Below are 22,939 nucleotides of genomic sequence, written 5' to 3' on the forward strand. Positions count from 1 at the left end.
GGCTCCCTGCAAGAAACCTGATATGGGACTTTATCCCAGATCCCGAGATCACGCCTGGAGCCGGAGGCAGACGCTCAACCACTGAGCCACTCAGGCATCCCTAGATTTAATACCTCTTAATTTAAAATTTGGCCCCAACATTATCTTATTAAAGCTTAATATGAATATTTAAAGTGTGCCTCAAATACAACCATCTCTTTACACTATCTTGAAAAAAAATCTCACTTGGTAAGAGTACTTTGAGAATGTATGTCAGTATAAAGCCATTAAGCTAACAATCTTTATTTCTTAAAAAAGAAAAACTATAAAAAAAACATTACCTGTGCAGATATGCCAGTCAGAAGTAACCACTTTTGCTTTGCATCTGTACGATAGTTGATAATCTGGCACCCTGCGAGGCTAGAATGGCGATCAAACATTTTCACTGGCTGAGATTCTCCTTCCATACTCCAGTGATAAACTGCATTATCCGTAACAAGAGCAACCGTATTCAAAGAGATCCATTTCCAGAAGGTGACATCATCAGTCATGGTATGGGCTTTCATTTTACTTTTCATTTCAATGTTAAATATCTGAAGAGTTTTCCCAGCTAAAAACAAAATTAAGAATTATGAATCATAAAGAAAGCAAAGTTCAGGATAAATTTTTATCTAGCTAGACTATCTCTGTAACAAGATCTGTAACTTCAAAACAAAATGGTTCTATCAGGAGACTAATAACCAACTACAGAAGTCATACTGATAGAGCAGCAACCTTTGAAGAGATAGCTGAGACTAAGCCAAAAATCTATATCTACAGCTGAAGCAAAAACTGTAATACCTCTACTAAAGACATTTTAAATAGTATCATTTCTATAGAATTCTAAATCCCAACTAAAAATGAATCTAAAGACTTAATAGTGATGGAAAACAAGGTTGTAGCCTTCATGCTTATAATTAGAATGTTTACTTTATGCACGAACTAAATTAGTTGTAGGTAATACAGAACAAAACAAATCTGATACAAGCACATGGGGAAACATCTACTTTTTAAAAGGCAGTCATTCCCCATCCACCAAATCTTGTGGAAACTGCCTTTTTGGAGGAGGATCTACTTCAACTCTGCCTTGTATTAAGCACATAAGAGAAGAAATGCATGCTACATTTCACTGGTTTAAGATACAAAGGGAAAGGTAGAGGTGCTGGCGAAAAAAGGAGACAAAGGAGAACAGTTTCAGATGCTGTTAATATACTAGAGATATGAACAAAGTTTGGGCTTCATCCAAATAAGACAGCAAACAGTAAAAGAAGGATGAAATTTGCCTTGAGTGTTAAGAGTTTACCAAGTCAGATGCAAAGGCTTATACTTGTAATTTGAAAATCATCAGTCTGAAAAGTGATTTGGTCTATATTAATAGAGGTCAAAGCCCACAGCTGTCACTAGACTAATACAGATTAGTCCTTCGACACTAAGGAAAACTCTATTCCTGAGCCACAGAGAATCTGGCTCTTGAAAAACAAAACTTATAAAGATAGTGGGCAGGGGTGGGGGGGGGGCAGGATGGGACACAAAACAAACAGCTTTGTACCATTACCCTTCTTACCATATGTGTAAAATATTTCTTCCATAAAACAAAGAATGCTATTCCCATCCCACACAATATGTAAACCACAACCAGACTTGAACAATTGTTAGAGTTATAGTCCTGTTTATAAAAAGAAGCAAAGGGTTTACAATTGTCTTCAGAGGGAAGCAGTATTTGGGAATGTCTTAATTTCCTTTGCTGCCTTTCCCAGCCTCTAGTTAATAGGCTTTTATTTATTTTCACACAAAAAGGGTTGGAGTATACGTATGTAGGGTGATTTGGAAAGGAGGGCAAGGGCAGGATGACAGCTTAACTCTAATATAGACATATAGGCATAAATCTAGAATGCTATTATTACAATGCTCTGATAATCTTTTCAATTTATTCTTTTTATATAACAGGACAATAACTGATACAATCTAATTTGAGATAACTCACCATCTGCACACATAAGAAAGCATTAAGAAATGTGATAAGATAACAATAACATTAAAAATAGAAAAGAATTGTGAGAAAATTAAAACGATGGCCTCTTAATAGAGAGGTGTAAGAGCTGCTAAGCAGTTGAATTTAAATTCTTTAAGGAGGCTGAAGGGAGCTAATACTTTCAAGTATAATATATGTATTGTTTAATAGAAGCAAGAAGCTTGCTGCCATAAAACGTGTGGTCCTAGGTGAAAGCTGGACCATCTTTCCTTAAGATGAGATCAACAACTCTATCTTGGATATGTAAAGGTGACACAGTTATTTGAATATGCTTGCCTCCAACCCTGCATTTAATATCCAACCAGTATCACTACTAAACACAAAGTTTAAATCATTTGAAGAAAAAAAATCTGTTTAAAACCCTCAGCGCCTTTGACTACTCATCCACAAATCTATGAAGAAATTACTAGGAATCTGAACTCCTCTTACTACCAAGAAAAGAAACAACAAAGCAAAACATAGACAATTAAATGCCTCTTTTACAGTCAGCCAGCTTATCATTTAGTCTTCTCACAAACTTTTGTTTTAAAGGAGCAATTATATCCTCACTGTATACTTCAAAGGAAAAATATTAAAATAGGCTCCCAGACAGTAGGAGTTTCATTGAACTGCTTAGACTGGTAGGTTATGCATTCCCTACTGTGAGAACCAAAAAGTCAGTCTGAATAAAGTCTAACACCCTTGATTCCAAAGCTTTAATATCCATCCATGTATATACACACTTCTAACAATCAGTGTTAATTTAATACATGTTTTTTACAAGTAGGCTCCACACCCAACAACGTGGGGCTTGAACTCATGACCCTGAAATCAAGAGTCATGCTCTCATGCTCTACTGCCTGAGCCAGCCAAGCACCCAATTCAAGACATTTGTAGAACTTGATAATCTAACAGAAACACACACCTGAAGTATAAAAAAGGAACGGCATAAATGGTTAAGTTTATCTTCATAACAAAATTCTGCAATGTTTCAGTGCTATTAAAGCATTTTATTCCAGAATATGAATCCCTAATTTCTTATCTTCTGCATATGGAGTTATATTTCTAGCATGATCTTATTACACTGGAGGTATAAAATTTAAATTCATTCAATCTAAAACTTAAATTTTTTCCAAATAGTCTTTGCTGAGTAGAAAATAAAACATTTCACAGAAACATGCCAAGTCATGAAAGTAGTTAAAATCAAATTTAGTAATAGCTTTAACTTTGCAGACTTAACCAAATTTAATCAATATACTAAGAAAAGTAAATCCTAATCAACTGTATTTGAATAAATTATGCATAGGAAGATAAAAAGAAAGAAACAAATCCCCACAATCTTTTATACCTTTCAATGCAATTACTTTGCTAGCTGGATTCATGATGGCGCTGTCTGCTGAAATTGGTCTTCGAATTGGATTACTTGGGTCATTCATATCAATGATTACCACCTGGGCCTGCTCTCCTACTTTCTCTCTAATGCAGATGAATTTGTCTGACTCCATAGTTAGGGTACTGAAGCCAATGTTTGCTGGGTTTATACCCAGGTTCTGGAGCTGGGGGGAAAAACAAAAACATAATAAATCATGTTACAAAGTGAATCAGAAAGACTTGATATATTCGTGTATTGTCATCATTACAAATCTTCATTTAACCATTAATGCTTTAACGTCAACAGTGCCAACTCCAATACATCCATTCAAATAAGGCACTTGGATAGCCAAATGATGGACTGTTTGTTCTCCTAACAAATATGGCATTCAATTATTTTGTTATAACCTTGTAGTTCTAATTAGAGATGTATAACTCCAGAGTTAAAACTAAGAGATGGAACAAATACATAAAAGAGCAAAGGAAAGTGCTACACCTAAGAGCTAGTCTTTGTGATCAGGGGATTTGAGGTCATCAATGTTTCTTTGTTTAAGATCTGTCTTCCCTTACCCCCTTTAATATTTAGCAGTCACTTGTTCACATGCACTGGACTGTAGGAATCTGAAAATTAAGTTCACCATAAAAAGATATTTAAAATTTCAGAGTTCTTATCTAAAGGAATTCATACTAACAAAAGCAGACAGACAAGTAACAATTAGCAATGCTTTGGGGGAAAAAAAAAAAGCCAAAACAAAGAAATGTAAGAGGGAGCTTGTCAAAAAAAAGGCCCACAGCTAAGGGAATGTGTTCAAGGGAGACAGACAGGAGAATACTCAACAGAAGGAAGAACAAATACTAGCGCCCAGAGATGTGAAAGGGTAGTCTGCTCAGGGAAATGCAAGTACTTCTGTAACACGGGAAGTTACAGACTATGAAAGGCTTGCAGAGTAAAGAATTAAGGTTTTAAAGACAATCAAGGGCCAGAATGATGAGCTAAATGTATCCCATAAGAATCCCGAATGTCTTCAATAAGCAAAAGGAAGCTACTTAAGGGTTTTAACAAGGAAAATAATGGAATCAGATTTGCTTTGAATACTCAGAAGATATTGAAGTGTTTGCTAAAGAAATACAGAGGATCTAAAGATAGTAGATCCTTGAAAACCAGTTAAGTGTGTAAGATCAAAAGGCACTTGCTAAAAGAAGGTCTCTACCAGAGTGGGTCATCAACATTCTGGGTGACTAAATGTAGTGTAACAGCTACTAACAGTCCCACTAAAAAGTTACTTGAAGGTTTTATTAGCCTTGGCCAATATTTTTCTTTTCTCTAATGGATTATAAGTTCACATGGAACAAAACACAAACAAAAATGAAAAAGCACAGGAAAAACACAACAATAAAAAAAAAATAAGTCTTCCTTCTGCCCAAGTCCCCTAGATATCCAAATTCCTTCCCCAGAAACCACCATTCACTACTCTCTTATGGACTGGCTCTGTAAAGTTCATTGTATTTTATCTAAATTCTTTCTGTCAAATTCTGCTAATAGGACTTAATTATAATCAGGCCAGGATCTGAATAAAATACAACATAAAAAGACTGCACTTTAATTTTCCTCTTATACCTCAATGACTGCAAGCACAACCAGTTATGTGTAGTTACAGTAACTTAGTTACTGAATACCAGGGCAAGGAGTCAAGCAACTGTTTAACTATTAATACAAACATGGTAATAAAATAGATTAGCTTTACAAACTCAAGTATATGCTGCAATGCAAAGCAAGTATACAAGCTGGGATATCATTTATAATAAATTTGGTTACAATAAAACTTTAAAAATTAGGGACCCTGGGTGGCTCAGTGGCTCAGTGGTTTAACGCCACCTTCAGCCCAGGGCCTGATCCTGAAGACCCAAGATCGAGTCCCATGTCAGGCTCCCTGCCTGAAGCCTGCTTCTCCCTCTGCCTATATCGGTGTCTCTTGTGAATAAATAAATAAGAGTCTCCATTAAAAAAAAAAAAATTTAAAAGTTAATTTTCATTTATTCCTATGAACTAATGAAGGAAGATAAACAAAAGAGGACTCCAACTGCATATAAAGGGTCTGTGGGTGGGCTTCTGGGGACCTCAATGAACCAAATTGTCCATCTAGTTTCAGAGGTTTGTTTGTTTATTTATTTATTTTAAAAGATTTATTTATTTATTTATGAGAGAGAGAGAGAGAGAGAGAGAGGCAGAGACACAGGCAGAGGGAGAAGCAGGCTCCATGCCGAGAGCCCGACGTGGGACTCGATCCCAGGACTCCAGGATCGCGCCCTGGGCCAAAGGCAGGCGCTAAACCGCTGAGCCACCCAGGGATCCCCAGTGTCAGAGGTTTATTATACACATCTATTTTTCTGAGTGGATGATCCTCAAACTTTTGTAAATTTAATCCATAGCTACCTTTCTAATAATTGTGGAGAAAAAATTCCAATGACTCCCTAGAACTCTATGTGTAAAAGCAACACATTATCTTAACTATTCTGTAAAAAAAATAAAAAAATAAAAAAAAAGAATTCTATGTTTCTAAGTCACTACACCAAACATGCACATAGGACAATTCTGAATTTCAATTCTCACAGCTTAAATTCTACAATGTTGAGAAAGAGTAAAAATTTAATAGTGTTAGTCAAATAGCAACTAACTGAATCCCAAATTATTCCTCAGAGTCAGGTGCAAGACAACTATAAGAAAAGAAAACTATTAGGAAAGATAGTAGATGAAGAAAATAGTAAAGTCCCTTCAAATAAATGCAATCAGAAAAGCATGCTGTCAACAGCACGGACCTTAGGCCTCAGGGCTATTTGCAGAAAAAACAGACTTGGTTACAAATGGATGGGGTTCTTGTGCTCCTTGCAATCTACATAATCATACATTCTTTTCTCATTCTTCATTACACATTCTACCAAGAAAGCTATGCATATATATTTTTTATCTTCTCTACCATGAATGTACTAGTGCTATTCAAAATACTCCATGTGAAATAGACATACGTATTCTATTTACAAAACAAAATTAAACAAGAGGCAAATGTCAAGCTCTCACCAATTCCACATGCTTAAATGTTTTATTTTTTTTTATGCTTAAACATTTAAAAAAGCATACTGAAGTGATGCCCATTTACACTACTATCCAGGAAATTGCTCCTTCCTAAATAAAAAGCCTCTCCCAGTTGTTAGGATAAGTGACAGAACTTTAAGAGACATATTCCTATCAGTTAACAGAAAGTTACATTTGATGACTTCAAGTAAGGTCAGTGAGATTTTTTTCCTTACTAGTGATACTTTTCAGTGAAAGTGCTCAGAACACTCACCAATTCTTCCCATATTTTCCTATAACATATTTAAAAGTGAAACATCCCAAAACAAAGTAACAGGACAAGACACCATCATTAATAGCAATTTGGCTTAGGTACATCCTTAATAAAATAGATCATCATATAAAAGGGTTATACTAGGGAACTATGTCTACTAATATCTGTACAGATAAAAAAAATTTTAATGCAACAATGTCTTTAAAAAGGTTTTATTTTCAAACAGCACAAACTACCCATAAAAAATTCTTAGTTATTTGTAAACGTGTGATGGTATATGAGCTACCAACCAAAGAAGCTGTGCAAAACCCATTAATAAATTCAGAGGATATATGAGTCTTCAAACTTGCAGCTATTTTCAGAGAATACACAATAATATTCAAATTCTGGCTACATTTTTTATAGTTTCATTTGGCAAAATATTGCTACTACTGAAGCTGGGGATATTGTTTTGCTATATACTTGGAAATTTCTAGTAAAATTTTTTTTAACTTCAAAAATCTTCTAACTTTTGATTAAAAATTCAAAAGAATATGGAATCAATAAACGTAGGTCCAAGAAAAGGGGTTATGTATTTTTTTGAATTGTTATTACATGTATGGCAAAGTACTCAAACAGTACAAAAGGTATACTATGAAAAGTCACCCACCTATGTTTCCAGTAATACTTTTCTCCCCAGCAATTAGAGATACTTTTCCATTTTAGGGACAGCCTATGTATATGAAAGTATAGATTTGCATCCTCCCAAAAAAAAAAAAAAAAACCCACTAATGGTATATACACGAAGCCATATGAATTATCAACTGCTCCCTTTTGAGAAAAAGAAAAAAAAAAAAAACTCGAATGTTGCAATTATTTTGATTTCCATACTACATTTTGGGTCCTGGTCCTTAAATGGTACTACTATAGGACTTGACATTTAAGCCCAGTTTAATTTCCAAAAAGCTTAATAAATTTACTGTTAATCAGCTAGCCCAAAACTCTGGGGAGTCCTGGAGTTACAGGTTAGAAATAATAAAAAATGGGTGCCTGGGTGGTTCAGTTGGTTAAAAGTCTGCCTCTGGCTTGGGTCATGATATTGGGGTTCTGGAATTGAGCCCTGCATCAGGCTCCCTGCTCCACTTCTCCCTCTGCCTCTGCCCCTACTCATGCTTTCTCTACTCGTGCTTTCTCTCTCTAATAAGTAAAATCTTAAAAAAAAAAAAAAAAAAAGTGTTTCTTTTTCCTTTTCCTCTCCTCCACATCCCAATTTCAAGTAACATGCCTGGGGGAGGGATCCCTGGGTGGCTCAGCGGTTTAGCGGCGCCTTAGCGCCGCCTTCGGCCGAGGGTGTGATCCTGGAGTCCCGGGAATGAGTACCACATCAGGCTCTCTGCATGGAGCCTGCTTCTCTCCCTGCCTATGTCTCTGCCTCTCTCTCTGCCTATGTCTCTGCCTCTCTCTCTCTCTCTCTCATATATAAATAAAATCTTAAAAAAAAAAAAAAAAAAAACATGCCGGGGGGGAAAAAAACCACTACATTCTCAGTTTTTGTAGTGTGACGCGGTATTTCAGATTCTGCATTATCTAGAGAACACAGGTTGTTCATTCAAGTAGACAATTACTATAAAAATATATAACTTTGATTATGAAGTACAAGTGCTATCCAAATTTAGTTGGTTCTGTGGATTCTTCATAAGAAAAATATGTCTGGGTTTAGCCCCAGTTTTGCCACATAAATGATCTGGGGAAATCAGTTATCTGTTTCCTCTTCTGAAACATCTGAAATGTCAGGATCTACCCCAGAATTGTGAGGGTTTAATGTAAAGCACTTAGAACAATTTCTGACACGTAGTAAAGGCTTGACAGATGCTATTGGAACACACAACACATTAGTATATAAGGCCAGTTCAAAATTAGCTTTTTTTTTGTATTTGCATTTTACTATCTGTTTAATTCAGCTGTCTGGGTTGTTCGCAACCCTGGGCGTGAATATCTTTTGACTGCTGATAACAGAGTAATGGTCTCTGGCTGCTTAACTTACTCAGACACTGAAATGTCTTAAAAAAAAAAAAAAAAAGGAAATTATACTTAAAATCTTTCAATTCTGTTCTTTAATTTGACTGACTAAAGTTAGATAGACCAGAATCTTCAAAATCACATAACATTTTCATACTAAGTAACCCTATTTTAATTCTTTTCTTTAGGTGCACCATGAACATTGCTAAGGCTTTCAAACAAACTTGGCAAATATTCCTCTAACACCTGTGCTGAGAGAGCAAGCTGGGAAACCTAATGCAAACAGATGGCATAAGGTCAGTATCATCAAAAAATTCTCTTTGCCCTAAAGAGCTCAAGACTAAAAAAAAAAAAAAGACGGTAAAATGTAAAGCAAGCATAGAATTTCTTTCAACATACAGAAAAGTTTAAGGTACACACCTATACTATACCTTTCCAAAACCAGAGGTTCCCAGTCAGCACATACCTACATAATTCCAGGTCAACTTATCCAAGCCTCTTCCATCTTTGCTCTTCAATATGCCTAACTAATATTACAGAGGTGAGAATCATCTTATATAGAGTGATAGCATTTCCTTTTGCTATATGTATACAGTCAATTACTTTTCAGGACAATTACAGATTAAAAGAGGTTTTTAAAATCAGGAGTTCACACTAATATAAATAAAAATTTAAGTAACAAAAAATGAAAAGCTGTTCCTTAAAGAAAGCAAACTTTAAAATGGTGAAAGACCAATGGAATTTTTAAAAAGTCACTCTTTTGCAAGTATTACAATAATTGATTCAGGAAAGATTCATCAACCTGTACTAAAATTAACAGATGAAATTTCCTCCCTTTGGTAACTGTAGTGTGGTTATTACATATGTGGTCACATACATATTTACATAGTCTTCCCAAGATACTTCTTACTACAAAAGGGAAGAGAGGGGCACCTGGGTGGCTCAGTTGGATAAGCATCGGACTCTGGCTTAGGTCATGATCTCAGAGTCCTGGGATCAAGTCTCAAGCCCCCCAAATGACCTGCATTTTTCAAACATATCTGAGTCTTAAAATATAGAGTTATAGCTTTTAAAAAAAAAACCTTGGAGACAGAACAACACAAAGCAACTCTTGTTCCTGGACTTTTGATATAAAAGATGTTACTGAAACAACTGATGAAATGTAAATAAGGCCTGAGATTAGATAACAAGATTCTATCAGCCAGTTTCTTCCCTTTTAACTGTAGTGGCTTATGTAAGACCATTTTATTATTCTCAATAAATATACCCCACAGTATACTTGTGATAAAGAGGTATTATGTCTGCAAATTACCTTCAAACAGTTCAGTACAAAATGTATGTATGGAGACAAAGAGGATAAATCTAGTAAAAAAAAAAAAAAAAAAAAGTGACGAACTGCTGAATCTTGGTTAAGAATGTATATGGGAGGGATGCTTGGGTTGCTCAGTGGTTGAGTGTTTGCCTTTGGCTCAGGGCGTGATCCCAGAGTCCCTGGATCAAGTCTAGCATCGGGCTCCCTGCATGGAAACCTGCTTTTCCTCCCCCTGTCTACGTCTCTGCCCCGCCTCCCACCCCACCCCCCGTCTCTCTCATAAATAAATAAAATCTTAAAAGAATAAAAAAAAATGTATATGGGAAGGGTGCCTGGGTGGCTCAGGCCATCATCCAGGTTCCCAGGTCCCAGGACTGAGCCCCATATCATGCTCCCTGCAAGAAGCCTGCTTCTCCCTCTGCCTGTGTGTGTCTCTGCTTCTCTCTCTGTGCCTCTCACGAATAAAAAAATTAAGAAAAAAAATTATTAAGGAAAAAAAAAAAGAATGTATATGGGAATTCTTTAACTTTTCTGTAAATTTGAAACTCTGTAAAAAGAAAAATGTTTAAAAGAAACTTAAGAGACATAACTGAAAGCAACATGTAGATCTTGCCTGAATATGGATTTAAACAAACCAAATAATATTTGGGGACAATCAGAAATTTGAATATGGACTATTTTTTAAGATATTAAAGGATTATTAAGTATTAGGCAGCTATAATTTCATAATTATAAGAAGTATTTCTTTATTTTCTAAAGATGCATGCTGGAGCATTTTATTTAGAAATGAAATGGCATGACAGCTTGAATTTCTTTAAAATGTTTAAAACAAAAGCAAATATTGCAAAAAATAAAAAATCTAAGTGACTGGGATATAGCTCTCCCCAGTCTTATAGGAAAGCTTGCAAATTTATTTTTTAAAGTTTTTAAAAAGGAATTATATTCTCTTATAAGGTTAGAGAAATTGAAAATTAAATTGTATAAAAGCCAGTCCTTTTTTTTTTTTAAGATTTTATTTATTTATTCATGAGAGACAGAGAGAGTGAGAGGCAGAGACACAGGCAGAGAGAGGAGCAGGCTCCATGCAGGGAGCCCGATGTGGGACTCGATCCCAGGACTCCAGGATCATGCCCTGAGCCAAAGACCACCCAGGCATCCCAAAAATTAAATTATAAGGAATAGATTTTTATTAGGCAATTTACCTATGGGGCAGGAAGGAACAATACATCTTTCAAAAGGTAAAGATGATAATCAAACCAAAGAGTGATGTAATTCAAGTGTAAGAGTTATGCTGTTCTGTAAAGGCGTTGTACACCAGATGTCTGTCCAATCAGAACTAAGAGGTTTGCTGCACTTATACTGTCCAAGATAGTAGCCACTGTTCATATGCAGCTATTCAATTTTATTTTTTTTAAGATTATTTATTTATTTATTTATTTATTTATTTATTTATTTATTTATTCATGAGAGAGGCAGAGACATAGGCAGAGGGAGAAGCAGGCCCCATGCAGGGAGCCCGAAATGGGACTCGATCCTGGGACCCCAGGATCACGCCCTGGGCTGAAGGTGGTGCTAAACCACTGCGCCACCCAAGCTGCTCAGCTATTCAATTTTAACTAAATAAAATTTAATATCCAGTTTGTCAGTCACACTAGTTACATTTCAAGTACTCAACAGTCACATGTGACTACTGTATTAGAAAGCACAAAATATATATTTCCATCACCACAGTCTAAGGAAGAGCACGGTTTTCAGACGTTTTCTTGGAAGTCTAATAAGGAGAAAATGAAAACTTACTTAACATTAAACTCCAGCAAAATATGAAAGACAGTTGGTAACGTTACACAAGAATTTCAAACAAAATGGGAGAAGCAGGGAAAAGTAAAATTTTCAAGTTTCAGAGTCCAGATAGCTATAGGAGGCTTGGAGAAAAAATCTGCAAAGTTCAATACTAGCAGAAGTCAGAACCCAAGAAAAACTCCTCAATCTGGGTGCCTCTTTCCCCTAACGAAATCACTAAGCTTGGGCCGCCTGGGTGGCTCAGTGGTTTGGCGCCTGCCTTCAGCCCAGGGCGTGATCCTGGAGACCCGGGATCGAGTCCCGTGTTGGGCTCCCTGCATGGAGCCTGCTTCTCTCTCTCTGCCTCTCTCTCATTAATAAAAAATAAATATCTTTAAAAAAAGAAATCACTAAGCTTTCAAATAGCAAAGGCCCAACATTATAAAAGACTAAGAATGTGCAGATATAATAAGATGCACTTTCTTCAGAGAACACGAAAAAAGAGAAGCCATCTCTATGCTTGGTAAACTACCACTGTGTCAATTTCTCAATATGATAAAGCTTTTGGAGAAAGAGTACACATCTCTATGATGAAACCCTAATTTAAAAAACCTAAGTGTGGGGGATCCCTGGGTGGCGCAGCAGTTTGGCGCCTGCCTTTGGCCCAGGGCACGATCCTGGAGACCCGGGATCGAGTCCCACCGTCGGGCTCCCGGTGCGTGGAGCCTGCTTCTCCCTCTGCCTGTGTCTCTGCCTCTCTCTCTCTCTCTCTCTCTCTCTCTCTCTCTCTATCATTAAAAAAAGAAAGAAAGAAAGAAAGAAAAAAAAAAAAAACCCTAAGTGTGAAAGAGATCATACTGAAAAATCAAAGAAATATGGAAAAAAACAATTTCAAAAATACTAGATTAAGAAATCTAAGTTAAAGACTCATCAGTTTTTAACACTTTAAAAGCTTGGTTTTGAAACTAGACTTGATTTGATTGTATGTGTGGTAAATAGAAAAGAGAAAGTGTCCATGCTTGCTCAAGGGTGAGCACAGCATGCCTAGGTGCTACATGAAAGGTTAAAGCGAGTTAGCACGTAAGCACTCCGTGTTTTATGAATTTCTGTCATTTTATAGTTATCTACCTCAGGGACCCTGACACCATGACATTGTCAAACCTAGGGTGTGCCAATTTGTTCAAAACACATGGTACTAAAGACAGCTTAGGAAAACCTCCATATAACAAGGAATGAGGAACCCAGCAATGGTGAGTCAGCATCTTACGAGAATATATTAGTGATCAACCTAGAAAATTTTTGTTTTGTTTTTTTCCTAGAAAATATTGTTAAAGGGACCAGATGGACTATGGATATATGTAACCCAATAGTATACATTTATTAAAAAGGGCAGTACAACAAAGTAAAACCATGCTACTTTTCAAGCCCAATTCTTGGACTGAAAAGGAGACTGTTAGCACAATCTCCATTCTCAGCAATAAATCACAACTGTGTGTGCCTACAAACATTATACAATTAAAGAAATATTAGTCTTGCTTTAAGCCTACTAATTTCAAGAAGCAGTTGTTACATTTGATCAAATAGGAACATTCACTGCAAACAGCCTTCTTTATAAGCATGCTCAGGGAGACAGACAGCTTCCTAATGAATGAGTAGTAAACTCAGAACAGAAACTCATTTATCAGCTGAAAATCAAAATACCTTAAAACTTGTGTTTATGACAGTATTACTAAGAACTTATGTTTCACAATTAGTGCTTGGCTTTACACTTTCCAGATCCTTCCTCCTTTCATCTGAATAGTTAGAATGTAAAGGAAGTATATATGAGCTACTACGTTTCAGATGAGACTATTTTGTAAGTGCTCTATGTATACAGTCCTATTTCAGATACCTTTTCTGTAGTTGAATCTGGTATCTTGATAAAGACTTAGCTCTGTAGTGGTAACGCCTATTAAGAAGTAAACAATTTGAGAGAGACCTGCTGATATTTGGGCATCACTTGATGCAGTTATTTTGAAGTTAAGTGCCTAAAGATTTGGTTAACTTCCTATCCCAAGTATTTCACTCAGCATAATTTCCTTTTAAAGTCCCTAAACATTCTCAGCCTTTATTAATATCAATCACAGTGACAAAAAATGCTGATAGTAGCCACTTCATGGAGCCCTTGAAATTAGCCATGAAACCAGCAGAATGTCACATAAAAGCTGCAGTTGCTGTCTTCTACAGGAAATGAAGAAAAATGCTGAGAATGCAGGATTCCTTTAGTTCTTCCATCAACAGGATACTGGCCATTGTTTTGTGTGCTCCACACATTTCAAGCAAGTAAAAATGCCTTTAACTCTTGCTGACCCTTTGGTTTCTACTCCATCTTAGCCTTTGAGGAAATCACTGTCTCTTAAGAACTGGACCCTGGTCACTTGCTCCAAAATTAAGTACTACATTCAAGAAGGACTGTAAGACTATTAGCTTTGAGAAATTATCAGGAAACTCAAAGAGAATTTTTCCTACTTATAGTCAATTACCGACTGGAAAATTAAAAAACTTCAAATTTGACTCATTATTAAAAAACAATCCAATAATTACATGGAATATCACACATCAATTTTGATCAAGCTGCAAGGGAATATAGGGAAATTTTTATGCCCTATATGTTGCAGACTCTCCAAGGTTCCACCCTTTTCTGCATGCCATTCAGCTGTACAAAACAAGAATGCCACCAAAGCCATCACTGATGATAGGTGTGTATGGGGCAGGTATGGGGTTGGTAGGTCATAGTACGTCCAAACGTTCTTTTCAAAGAACTAGAAATGAGGCTACTATGAGGGTTCAAGATTATAATAAATACCTAGTGCTGACTTAACATTAAACTTCAAAAGAAAAAAAAAAAAAAAACTTCAAAAGATGATTAAAATGTCCCTAGGCAGACACCAAAGGCTTGGTTTCCTGGTATAGATAACTACAACATCTGGTCAGTTTCCTTACTATTAAAACTGTAAAGGTTCCAAGGAAACTTCATTCTATGACCTAACTTCCCAAAATTATTTTTAAGTGGGAGCCCAGTGATTCCGGTCAACTCCGTTACTGCTGCACATATTCATGTCTTTTTCTACCCTATACCAATAGACCTGCTAGGAAATTAGACATTATACAATTATTGCTCATTTTTCTAGTTGGAGCAATCATTTAAAGCATGATCAGCATGTAGGTGATATAAGTTACAAGACTGAAACCATTTTTTTTTTTTTTTTTTTTTACATTTGAGTCACTGAAATATTTTCTTGTGAACCTAAATGCCAAAAATTCCAAGTTCAACAGTGAATAACACTCAGCAAGAAGAGTTATAAGTGGGGCACCTGGGTAGCTCAGTAGTTGAGCATCTGGCTCTGGCTCAGGTCATGTGATTCCAGTGTCCTGGGATCAAGTCCCATATCAGGCTCCCTGTAGGCAGCCTGCTTCTCCATCTGCCTGTTTCTCTGCCTCTCTGTTGTCTCTCATGAATAAATAAATAAATAAAATCTTTGGGGAAAAAAAAGTTACAATCTTTTTTAATATCATTTAACATTAACAAATTCAGGGAGTCTGAAACATTAAAATGACTAAATGACCAGGATTTATTTTCTGATACCCATTGAGTATCTATTATGTGGCAATTTAACATCAATATTTTATAACCTACTATTGAAGTATAAATTTTGTGTGAAATCGTCTTTCTTTACCTTTGTATTAAGTTACAAATTTCTCATTACTACTAAGATAACAACCTATAGGGAAAATAACAGATTTTAGGTTCAGAGGGTTTTGAGTGTACAATTTGTAGCTCATATCTTCTAAAAAGTGGAAAAAACTTTCCATCCCCAAACCCTATAAATACCGCTTCACTGTCTGACATTCAGAATTAACACTTAAGACTACCTTTTAGCTTTTTGGTCAGGGAAACGGTAAGCTTTTGATGCTTGCAGATTTTTTTTTTTTAATTGAGTTCATGGGACTAAACTTCCCCAGGCCTGTCTCAAACCTTGAACTCTTTAAATCCTGTTGCTCAAACAAGGGATAGTGGAAAGGGAGGTGGGCAGGGGGTTGGGGTGACTGGGTGATGGGCACTGAGGGGGATGAGCACTGGGTTATATGCTATATGTTGGCAAATTGAACTCCAATAATTAATTAATTAATTTAAAAATCCTGTTTCTTACTTTGTATCTGTTAAATTTTCTTCCACTATCTGAAAAAGCTTTCATTCCAATTATTTTGGCTTCTATAGTTCTTAGATTTGTAACTTAGTCTGTCACAACTCCTGTTTTAATTGTGATTTCTAAATACAGAATTTTCAAAAAATTCAAGTTAATCTTCCACCTTGCTGATTTCCACAGGGGCAATTCTGTTCCTGTATCCAGGATCAACTGTTTCTGTATATATTTTATTACTGCAGGCTTTTAGCTCCATAGGCCTTTCTATTCATATTATATCAAGTTTTTAAATATGCCACAGATGATGCCAACAATTTTCTGAAGTTTTCTTCTAGCTACAGTAGAAAAAAAACTTATTTCCTTAGATCTCTTCCTTGTTCTATAGTATTTTTCCAATAATCACATAAACAATTAATAAGCAGCTACTGTAGGCCAGACACTACACTAATATACAGAATTCTACAGTAAAAGCACTATGGCCTTCTCTACTCAGTGCATAAGCTGCACACAATAATTATAAGGGTGCCTTGAGGTTACAAGGATGCATGCTTGGCCCAGATATATGCAGGGGTATACACAATGTCTAAGAAATGGAAATACAATCTGAAGCAGGACATACAATTTAAGGGAAGACAGAGTTACAAACCTGGGAGAGAACAGACAGAACTAAGAATATCATATGTGCCCAAATAGGGTATTCATTTTGGCAAGTAAACGATTCCCTGGATACTCAAAAAAGCTTTTGACCAATATTAGAATGTGGAAAAACCGGAATTCTCATATACATTGCTGGGGAGGATGTAAAATGATGCAGCTACTATGAAAAACAGTGGGACAATCCCTCAAAAATTTAACACACAGTTCTAAACCATATGACCTGGCAATTCCACTCCTAGGTATATATCCAAAAGAACTTGAAAACAGGTATTCAAACAAAAACTTTAATGTTCATAGCAGCACCATTCATTTGTAATAGCCAACAAGTGGAAAGAATCCAAATGTCCATCAACTAAGGAAAGGACAAATAAAATGTAGTATATCTATTCAATGGAGCATTATTGAGCCATTAGGGAATGAAGTACGGATACGTACTGCAACATGGATGAACCTCAAACATTATGCTTAGTAAAAGACAAAAAAGGTCACATATTTTAAGATTTTATTGAAGGGTAAATCCATAAAGACGTTAAGTGTGTTAGTGGTTGCAGGACATGGGAGTGGGGGTGGCAATGAGATATAGCTTAATGAATTTGGGGTTTCCTCTTGGGGCAATGAAAATATTTTGGAACTAGATACAGATAATGGTTGCAAAACACTGTGAATGTACTGAATACCATTAAATTGTTCACTTTAAAATGGTTACTTTTAAGTTATATGAACTTCATCTCAATTTTAAAAGAACTTTGGTCCTGTTAATATAGGGATTAGATATGCTTAACACATAGCTCATGTAGTCATTTGACTCAGTTTACAAATATATTTAAAATTATAATTTACAGGGGCACCTAGCAGGCTCAGTCAGTAAGAGTACATGACTCTTAATTTCAGGGTTGTGAGTTCAAGCCCCACTTTGGGAATATAGCATACTTAAAAATAAATAAAATTATAATTTACTTGAAAATGTTTTTCTACTCTTTACATTTCAGAAACCACTTTAACTCTTCATATGCACTTTTTTACATCAGTGTTTTCATTAACACTGGAAAGTCATCTCCATTCCACTGAAGTGCTTTATAAAAAAATCTATTATGGAACAATCATGGAAATATTAGAATATGTTTAAAATTTCCATTTGCATATTAAAAGAGCTGGTTTTTTTTTCACTTGTTCTTAGATTATGTCCCCAGAAATATATCCCTGATGGATTGGGTCTTGGGATTTTTTTTTAAGATTTTACTTATTTGACAGAGAGAGAGAGAGAGGGAGAGGGAGAGAGAGTGCAAGAGAGCAAGCGCACAAGCAAGGGGAGTGGCAGAGGAAGAGGGAGAAACAGGCTCCCCACCAAGGAGTAAGCTTGATGTGGGGCTCAATCCCAGGACTGTGGGATCATGACGTGAGTTGAAGGCAGATGTTTAATCAACTGAGCCACCAAGATGCCTCTTGAGGGATGTTTAAAATGTTTCTTTGCTACATCCAGCAGTTGTAGTTGTGAGGCCAGAAAACATATTAGATGTTACATTTACCTCTTATCAATCCAGATAATTTCAAGCCTAAAATAGCTTTCAATGAACAGTATCGTAGTATTCAAAACAGAAGTAACTGTGAGAGGACTCAATAAAAGTGGAGATTTGGGCAGCCTGGGTGGCTCAGCAGTTTAGCGCCGCTTTCAGCCCAGGGCCTGATCCTGGAGACCCGGAATCGAGTCCCACATCGGGCTCCCTGCATGGAGCTTGCTTCTCCCTCTGCCTGTGTCTCTGCCTCTCTCTCTCTCTGTGCCTCTCATGAATAAAAAAAAAAAAAAAAAAAAAAAAAGTGAAACATGTTAAATTGAGATGAGGGTCCTGGAGAAAAATAAAGCAAAGGAAATAGGGAAAGCATGGAGAAGTTACATTAAAAAAAAAAAAAAAAGTGGAGACTTAGTAAGGCTTTTAATATAAGGAAACGGGATGCCTGGGTGGCTCAGCGGTTGAGCATCTGCCTTTGGCTCAGGGCCTGATCCCGGATCCTGGGATGGAGTCCTACATCAGGCTCCCTGTGAGGAGCCTGTTTCTCCTTCTGCCTAGGTCTCTGCCTCTCTGTGTCTCTCATGAATAAATAAATAAAATCTTTAAAAAATAATAATAATAATATAAGGAAACTCTTGGGACACCTCAGTGGCTCAGTTGGTTAAGCATCTGACTTCAGCTCAGGTCAGGATCTCAGAGTCCTGGGGTGGAGTCCTGAGTCAGGCTCCCTGCTCAGCAGGGAGTCTGCTTGTCCCTCTCCCTCTGCCCTTCCCCTGCTCATTCTCTAACAAATAAAATCTTAAAAAAAAAAAAAAAAAAAAAAAAAAAACAAACGAGGGATCCCTGGGTGGCGCAGTGGTTTAGCTCCTGCCTTTGATCCTGGAGACCAGGGATCGAATCCCACATCGGGCTCCCGGTGCATGGAGCCTGCTTCTCCCTCTGCCTCTGCCCCTCTCTCTCTCTCTCTGTGTGTGTGTGTGACTATCATAAATTAAAAAAAAAAAAAAAAAAAAAAAAGGAGAAACACATTTTAAAGAATATATATATATGGAAACACTTTCTTGAAGAATATTTTCTGGTAAAAAAAGAAAACTACCTTAGATCTGCACAGTTCAAAGGGGAGGAATATATAGTATTGCAGAATGGGGAAAGACATGAATTTTTTAAGCCATGCTCTCCCTACGGGTTTTTTCCCCTCTAATTATTCATCCTCAAATAAGAAGTGATCCAAAGTCAGCTGTTTGCCAAACCGAACATACACAGATAGTCTCTGGCTTCACTGTGTCCACAATGGTGGTTTTTAAGTCCTCTTTCTCAGCTAGTCAGAAACAGATGAAAGCAACTCTCAACCCAAATCCCATTTTCTGATTCTACTCTGATTCTCAGTCAAATGGATTCTGCTCTAGAGCCTCCACAAATAATAAACCCTTGCCAACACCCTATTTTCTCCTCCAGGATTCATTTCAGCCTCTGTCCTCTAAAACTTTAAAATAAGTTTGTTTTGTTAAAACAAACAAAATTACCTATATAGATATAGATCAAGGTCATCAGAAACTGCAATCTCTAGGAACCCCAGCATGTATCACTAATTAGGGTTCTTCCCTTTCCTACTCAAGAAATGGACTGCATGAAGAAAATGAAAGAATAAGTTTTTGGCTTCAAAAACCACATAGCTGGTATTTTCCTTTAGCTTGGCATGTATGTTCCACTTTACTAGATAAAGGGAGACTCCTCTCTAGCATAGGGCAAAAAACTAACATTTGAGTGTCTATATAAGCCAAGTCTTACTACATAAACACAAAAAACACACCACAGTCTAACTTCTCAATGGCCAAAAAGTATTATTTTTTTTTCAAAAAGTATTATTTTAACTTAATAAATGAGGAAGTTGAAAAAGAATAAAAAGAGCTTAAATAGCTGAGACATTTTCTACAATAGCACACAGCTAAAATTTCTTAATGTGGCAAAAATGGTTTCAATGTACTCAATCCCTGTTCTTTCAGAAATAAGCTTTAAAATCAGCTTTACTTCAGAACATTTAAAAAAGTCCCTATTTACCCAATGATTCAGAACAGGAAGTACTAATATTACTGGGTAGTTCTACCTCCAAAGCACAACCCTACAAGTTTGTAACCATTTTTCCCTCTATGGTTATGCTATTCACACTAAGCAAACATGTTCAACTTCCACTTTCTACCCTGCCCCCAACTCCAGCACCATGTTTTCCTATTCAAGTTTTGTATCAGTATAAATACAAAATCGTGAATAATAAAGTAGCAGTTTCCTGTTTTCTGAAGTGGCTTCAGACTGGAACACATTCACTTTTTTCATTAAGATAAACACCATAGACACATTTGAGAATTTCAGCTTTATGAGAGGAATAAAGATAATCTCGTTACAAGTTAACCTGATCCCAATCATTCTGCACAATTTTCTAGTAGGAACTTGAATAAAGAAAACATCATCAGGGATCCCTGGGTGGCGCAGCGGTTTAGTGCCTGCCTTTGGCCCAGGGCGCGATCCTGGAGACCCAGGATCGGAGTCCCACGTCCGGCTCCCGGTGCATGGAGCCTGCTTCTCCCTCTGCCTGTGTCTCTGCCTCTCTCTCTCTCTCTCTCTGTGTGACTATCATAAATAAATAAAAATTAAAAAAAAAAAAAAAAAAAACATCATCAGGGCAGCCCCGGTGGCTTAGCGGCTTAGCGCCGCCTTCAGTCCAGTCCAGTCCAAGTCCTGGAAACCCAGGATCGAGTCCCACGTCAGGCTTCCTGCATGGAGCCTATTTGTCCCTCTGCCTCTCTCTCTCTCTGTCTCTCGTGAATAAATAAATAAAACCTTAAAAAAAAAAAAAAGAAAAAAGAAATCATCTAACCATTTAAAGCACAGAAAATCAAATGTTGGTTAAGTGGCCCCTACTCTTCTGTTAATATAAAAACTGCTGACCAGGACGCCTGGGTGGCTCAGGGGTTGAGGGCCTGCTTTTGGTCCAGGGCGTGATCCTGGAGACCCGGGATCAAGTCCCACTTCAGGCTCCTTGCATGGAGCCTGCTTCTCCCTCTGCCTGTCTCTCTACCTCTCACTTTCTGTGTCTCTCATGAATAAATAAATATTTTAAAAAACCCTACTGACCTAAAAACAAATCACTGGTAAAATGTGTACATCAAAGAACACCACAGCACAGATGCAAACAAATTGTACTATATTTTGCAGTTCAAATTATACAATCATTCACCAAATGAGGCAATGTGCCACAATGCAAAAAGACCAAGTAATAAAGCCTGACCACCCACTCACCAACTATGTAACTCTACAACTTAACTGCTATGAACTTCAGTTTCCTCATGTGCAAAATAAGGCTAACCCTACCTACCTGACGGGATTTTCTTGCTAATTATGAGATCATAAACATAAAATATTTACCTGCCTTCTTGACACACAGTAGGTATTCAAAAATCTATAGTGGTCAATTAATTTTGATATTATGGATGTCAGGACAATTAAGATTTGATGAATAGTTATTCCCTTTAAGTTAGGACAAAATAAATTATGTCTCTCATAACACAAAAAAAAGGAGACATAAAATCCAAAACTGACAGATGGGTTATGTATAATGTATTCAGATCCAAGCATCCTGCCATCCCTTCAGGTTAAGGGCATTAGCCACAGGCATTTGGCCAAGAAAGGGGGGAAAACATCAAGAGCCATAAACTTTGCTATGACTTACAAGCTGACTTTGTAAAGTAGCTTTAGCATGGTATATATGTAAATAAGTTTAGAAAAATAACCTCATTCTAATATAAAAGATTGAAATATCGGGATCCCTGGGTGGCGCAGTGGTTTAGCGCCTGCCTTTGGCCCAGGGCGCGATCCTGGAGACCCGGGATCGAATCCCACGTCGGGCTCCCGGTGCATGGAGCCTGCTTCTCCCTCTGCCTGTGTCTCTGCCTCTCTCTCTGTGTGACTATCATAAATTAAAAAAAAAAAAAAAAATTGAAATATCAGTTATGAACTCATTTCCCATCTAAATGAGAACATTCACTTTAACACTATCATCTTTTTTTAAAAAAAAAAAAAGATTTTATTTATTTGAGAGAGAGAACAGAGGGAGAGTCGAGGTAAAAGCAGATTCCTGGCTGAGCATAGTCTCCAACGCAGGGCTTGAACCCAGAACCCCAGGATCATGACCAGAGCAAAAGACAGCTGCTTAACCAACTGAGACACCCAGGTGCCCCTAACACTACCATCTTATAGAAGAACATATATAACACTAGCATGGGTTTGACTGGCATTCCAGGTGGGTATTTTATCAAATATGATCAGGTTTAACAAATGTATCTGACCAAGGAACACTAATTAAAAATGTACCAATGGCAGACAGCAAGTGCTCATGGGCCGTAAAAAAAAAAAAAAAAAAAGTGATTTAAAGATTTCTTTCTTTTGCGCACAGTTTCAAACCGGGATCGATTTTGTATCATATGAATATTTGTATTAAGTCCTGCACAGCATCTAACATTGAATAACATCCATGGTTGCAACCATGTGTTGACAGCCTTTGCCAACTCATCAATGTAAGCTATAGTCGGTATTGTTCACGACTCTATCCCTAGTCTAACACAGTTGCTGGTAAGTACTCAAATCTTAGGTACCAAATATTTATAAATCATAAATATCTAGGTCTGCAAAAAAAATACTGTGTCACTTGTTGTGAAATACAGGAATAAAATACACTAGACAAAAACTATATAGCTAACAATGTT

At 36.8% G+C, this 22,939-nt stretch overlaps 1 protein-coding gene across 3 annotated transcripts in view; it reads right to left on the reverse strand.

Moving 5' to 3' along the window:
• CLTC (clathrin heavy chain) overlaps nt 1–22,939 on the reverse strand; it is a 66,547-nt gene that overhangs the window by 38,483 nt on the left and 5,125 nt on the right. For 2 of the 3 annotated variants that reach the window (XM_072779701.1, XM_072779699.1), the window contains exons 2-3: nt 3,378–3,585; nt 321–589 (exon numbers count right to left, since the gene is read on the reverse strand). In XM_072779701.1, coding sequence (XP_072635802.1) covers nt 321–589; nt 3,378–3,585 — 477 coding nt within the window. The remainder of the gene's footprint in view (nt 1–320; nt 590–3,377; nt 3,586–22,939) is intronic. The other variant, XM_072779702.1, reaches the window with a different exon arrangement.

The sequence above is a fragment of the Canis lupus genome, chromosome 16, assembly GCF_048164855.1.
Source record: "Canis lupus baileyi chromosome 16, mCanLup2.hap1, whole genome shotgun sequence".
Taxonomy (NCBI): Eukaryota; Metazoa; Chordata; class Mammalia; order Carnivora; family Canidae; genus Canis; species Canis lupus.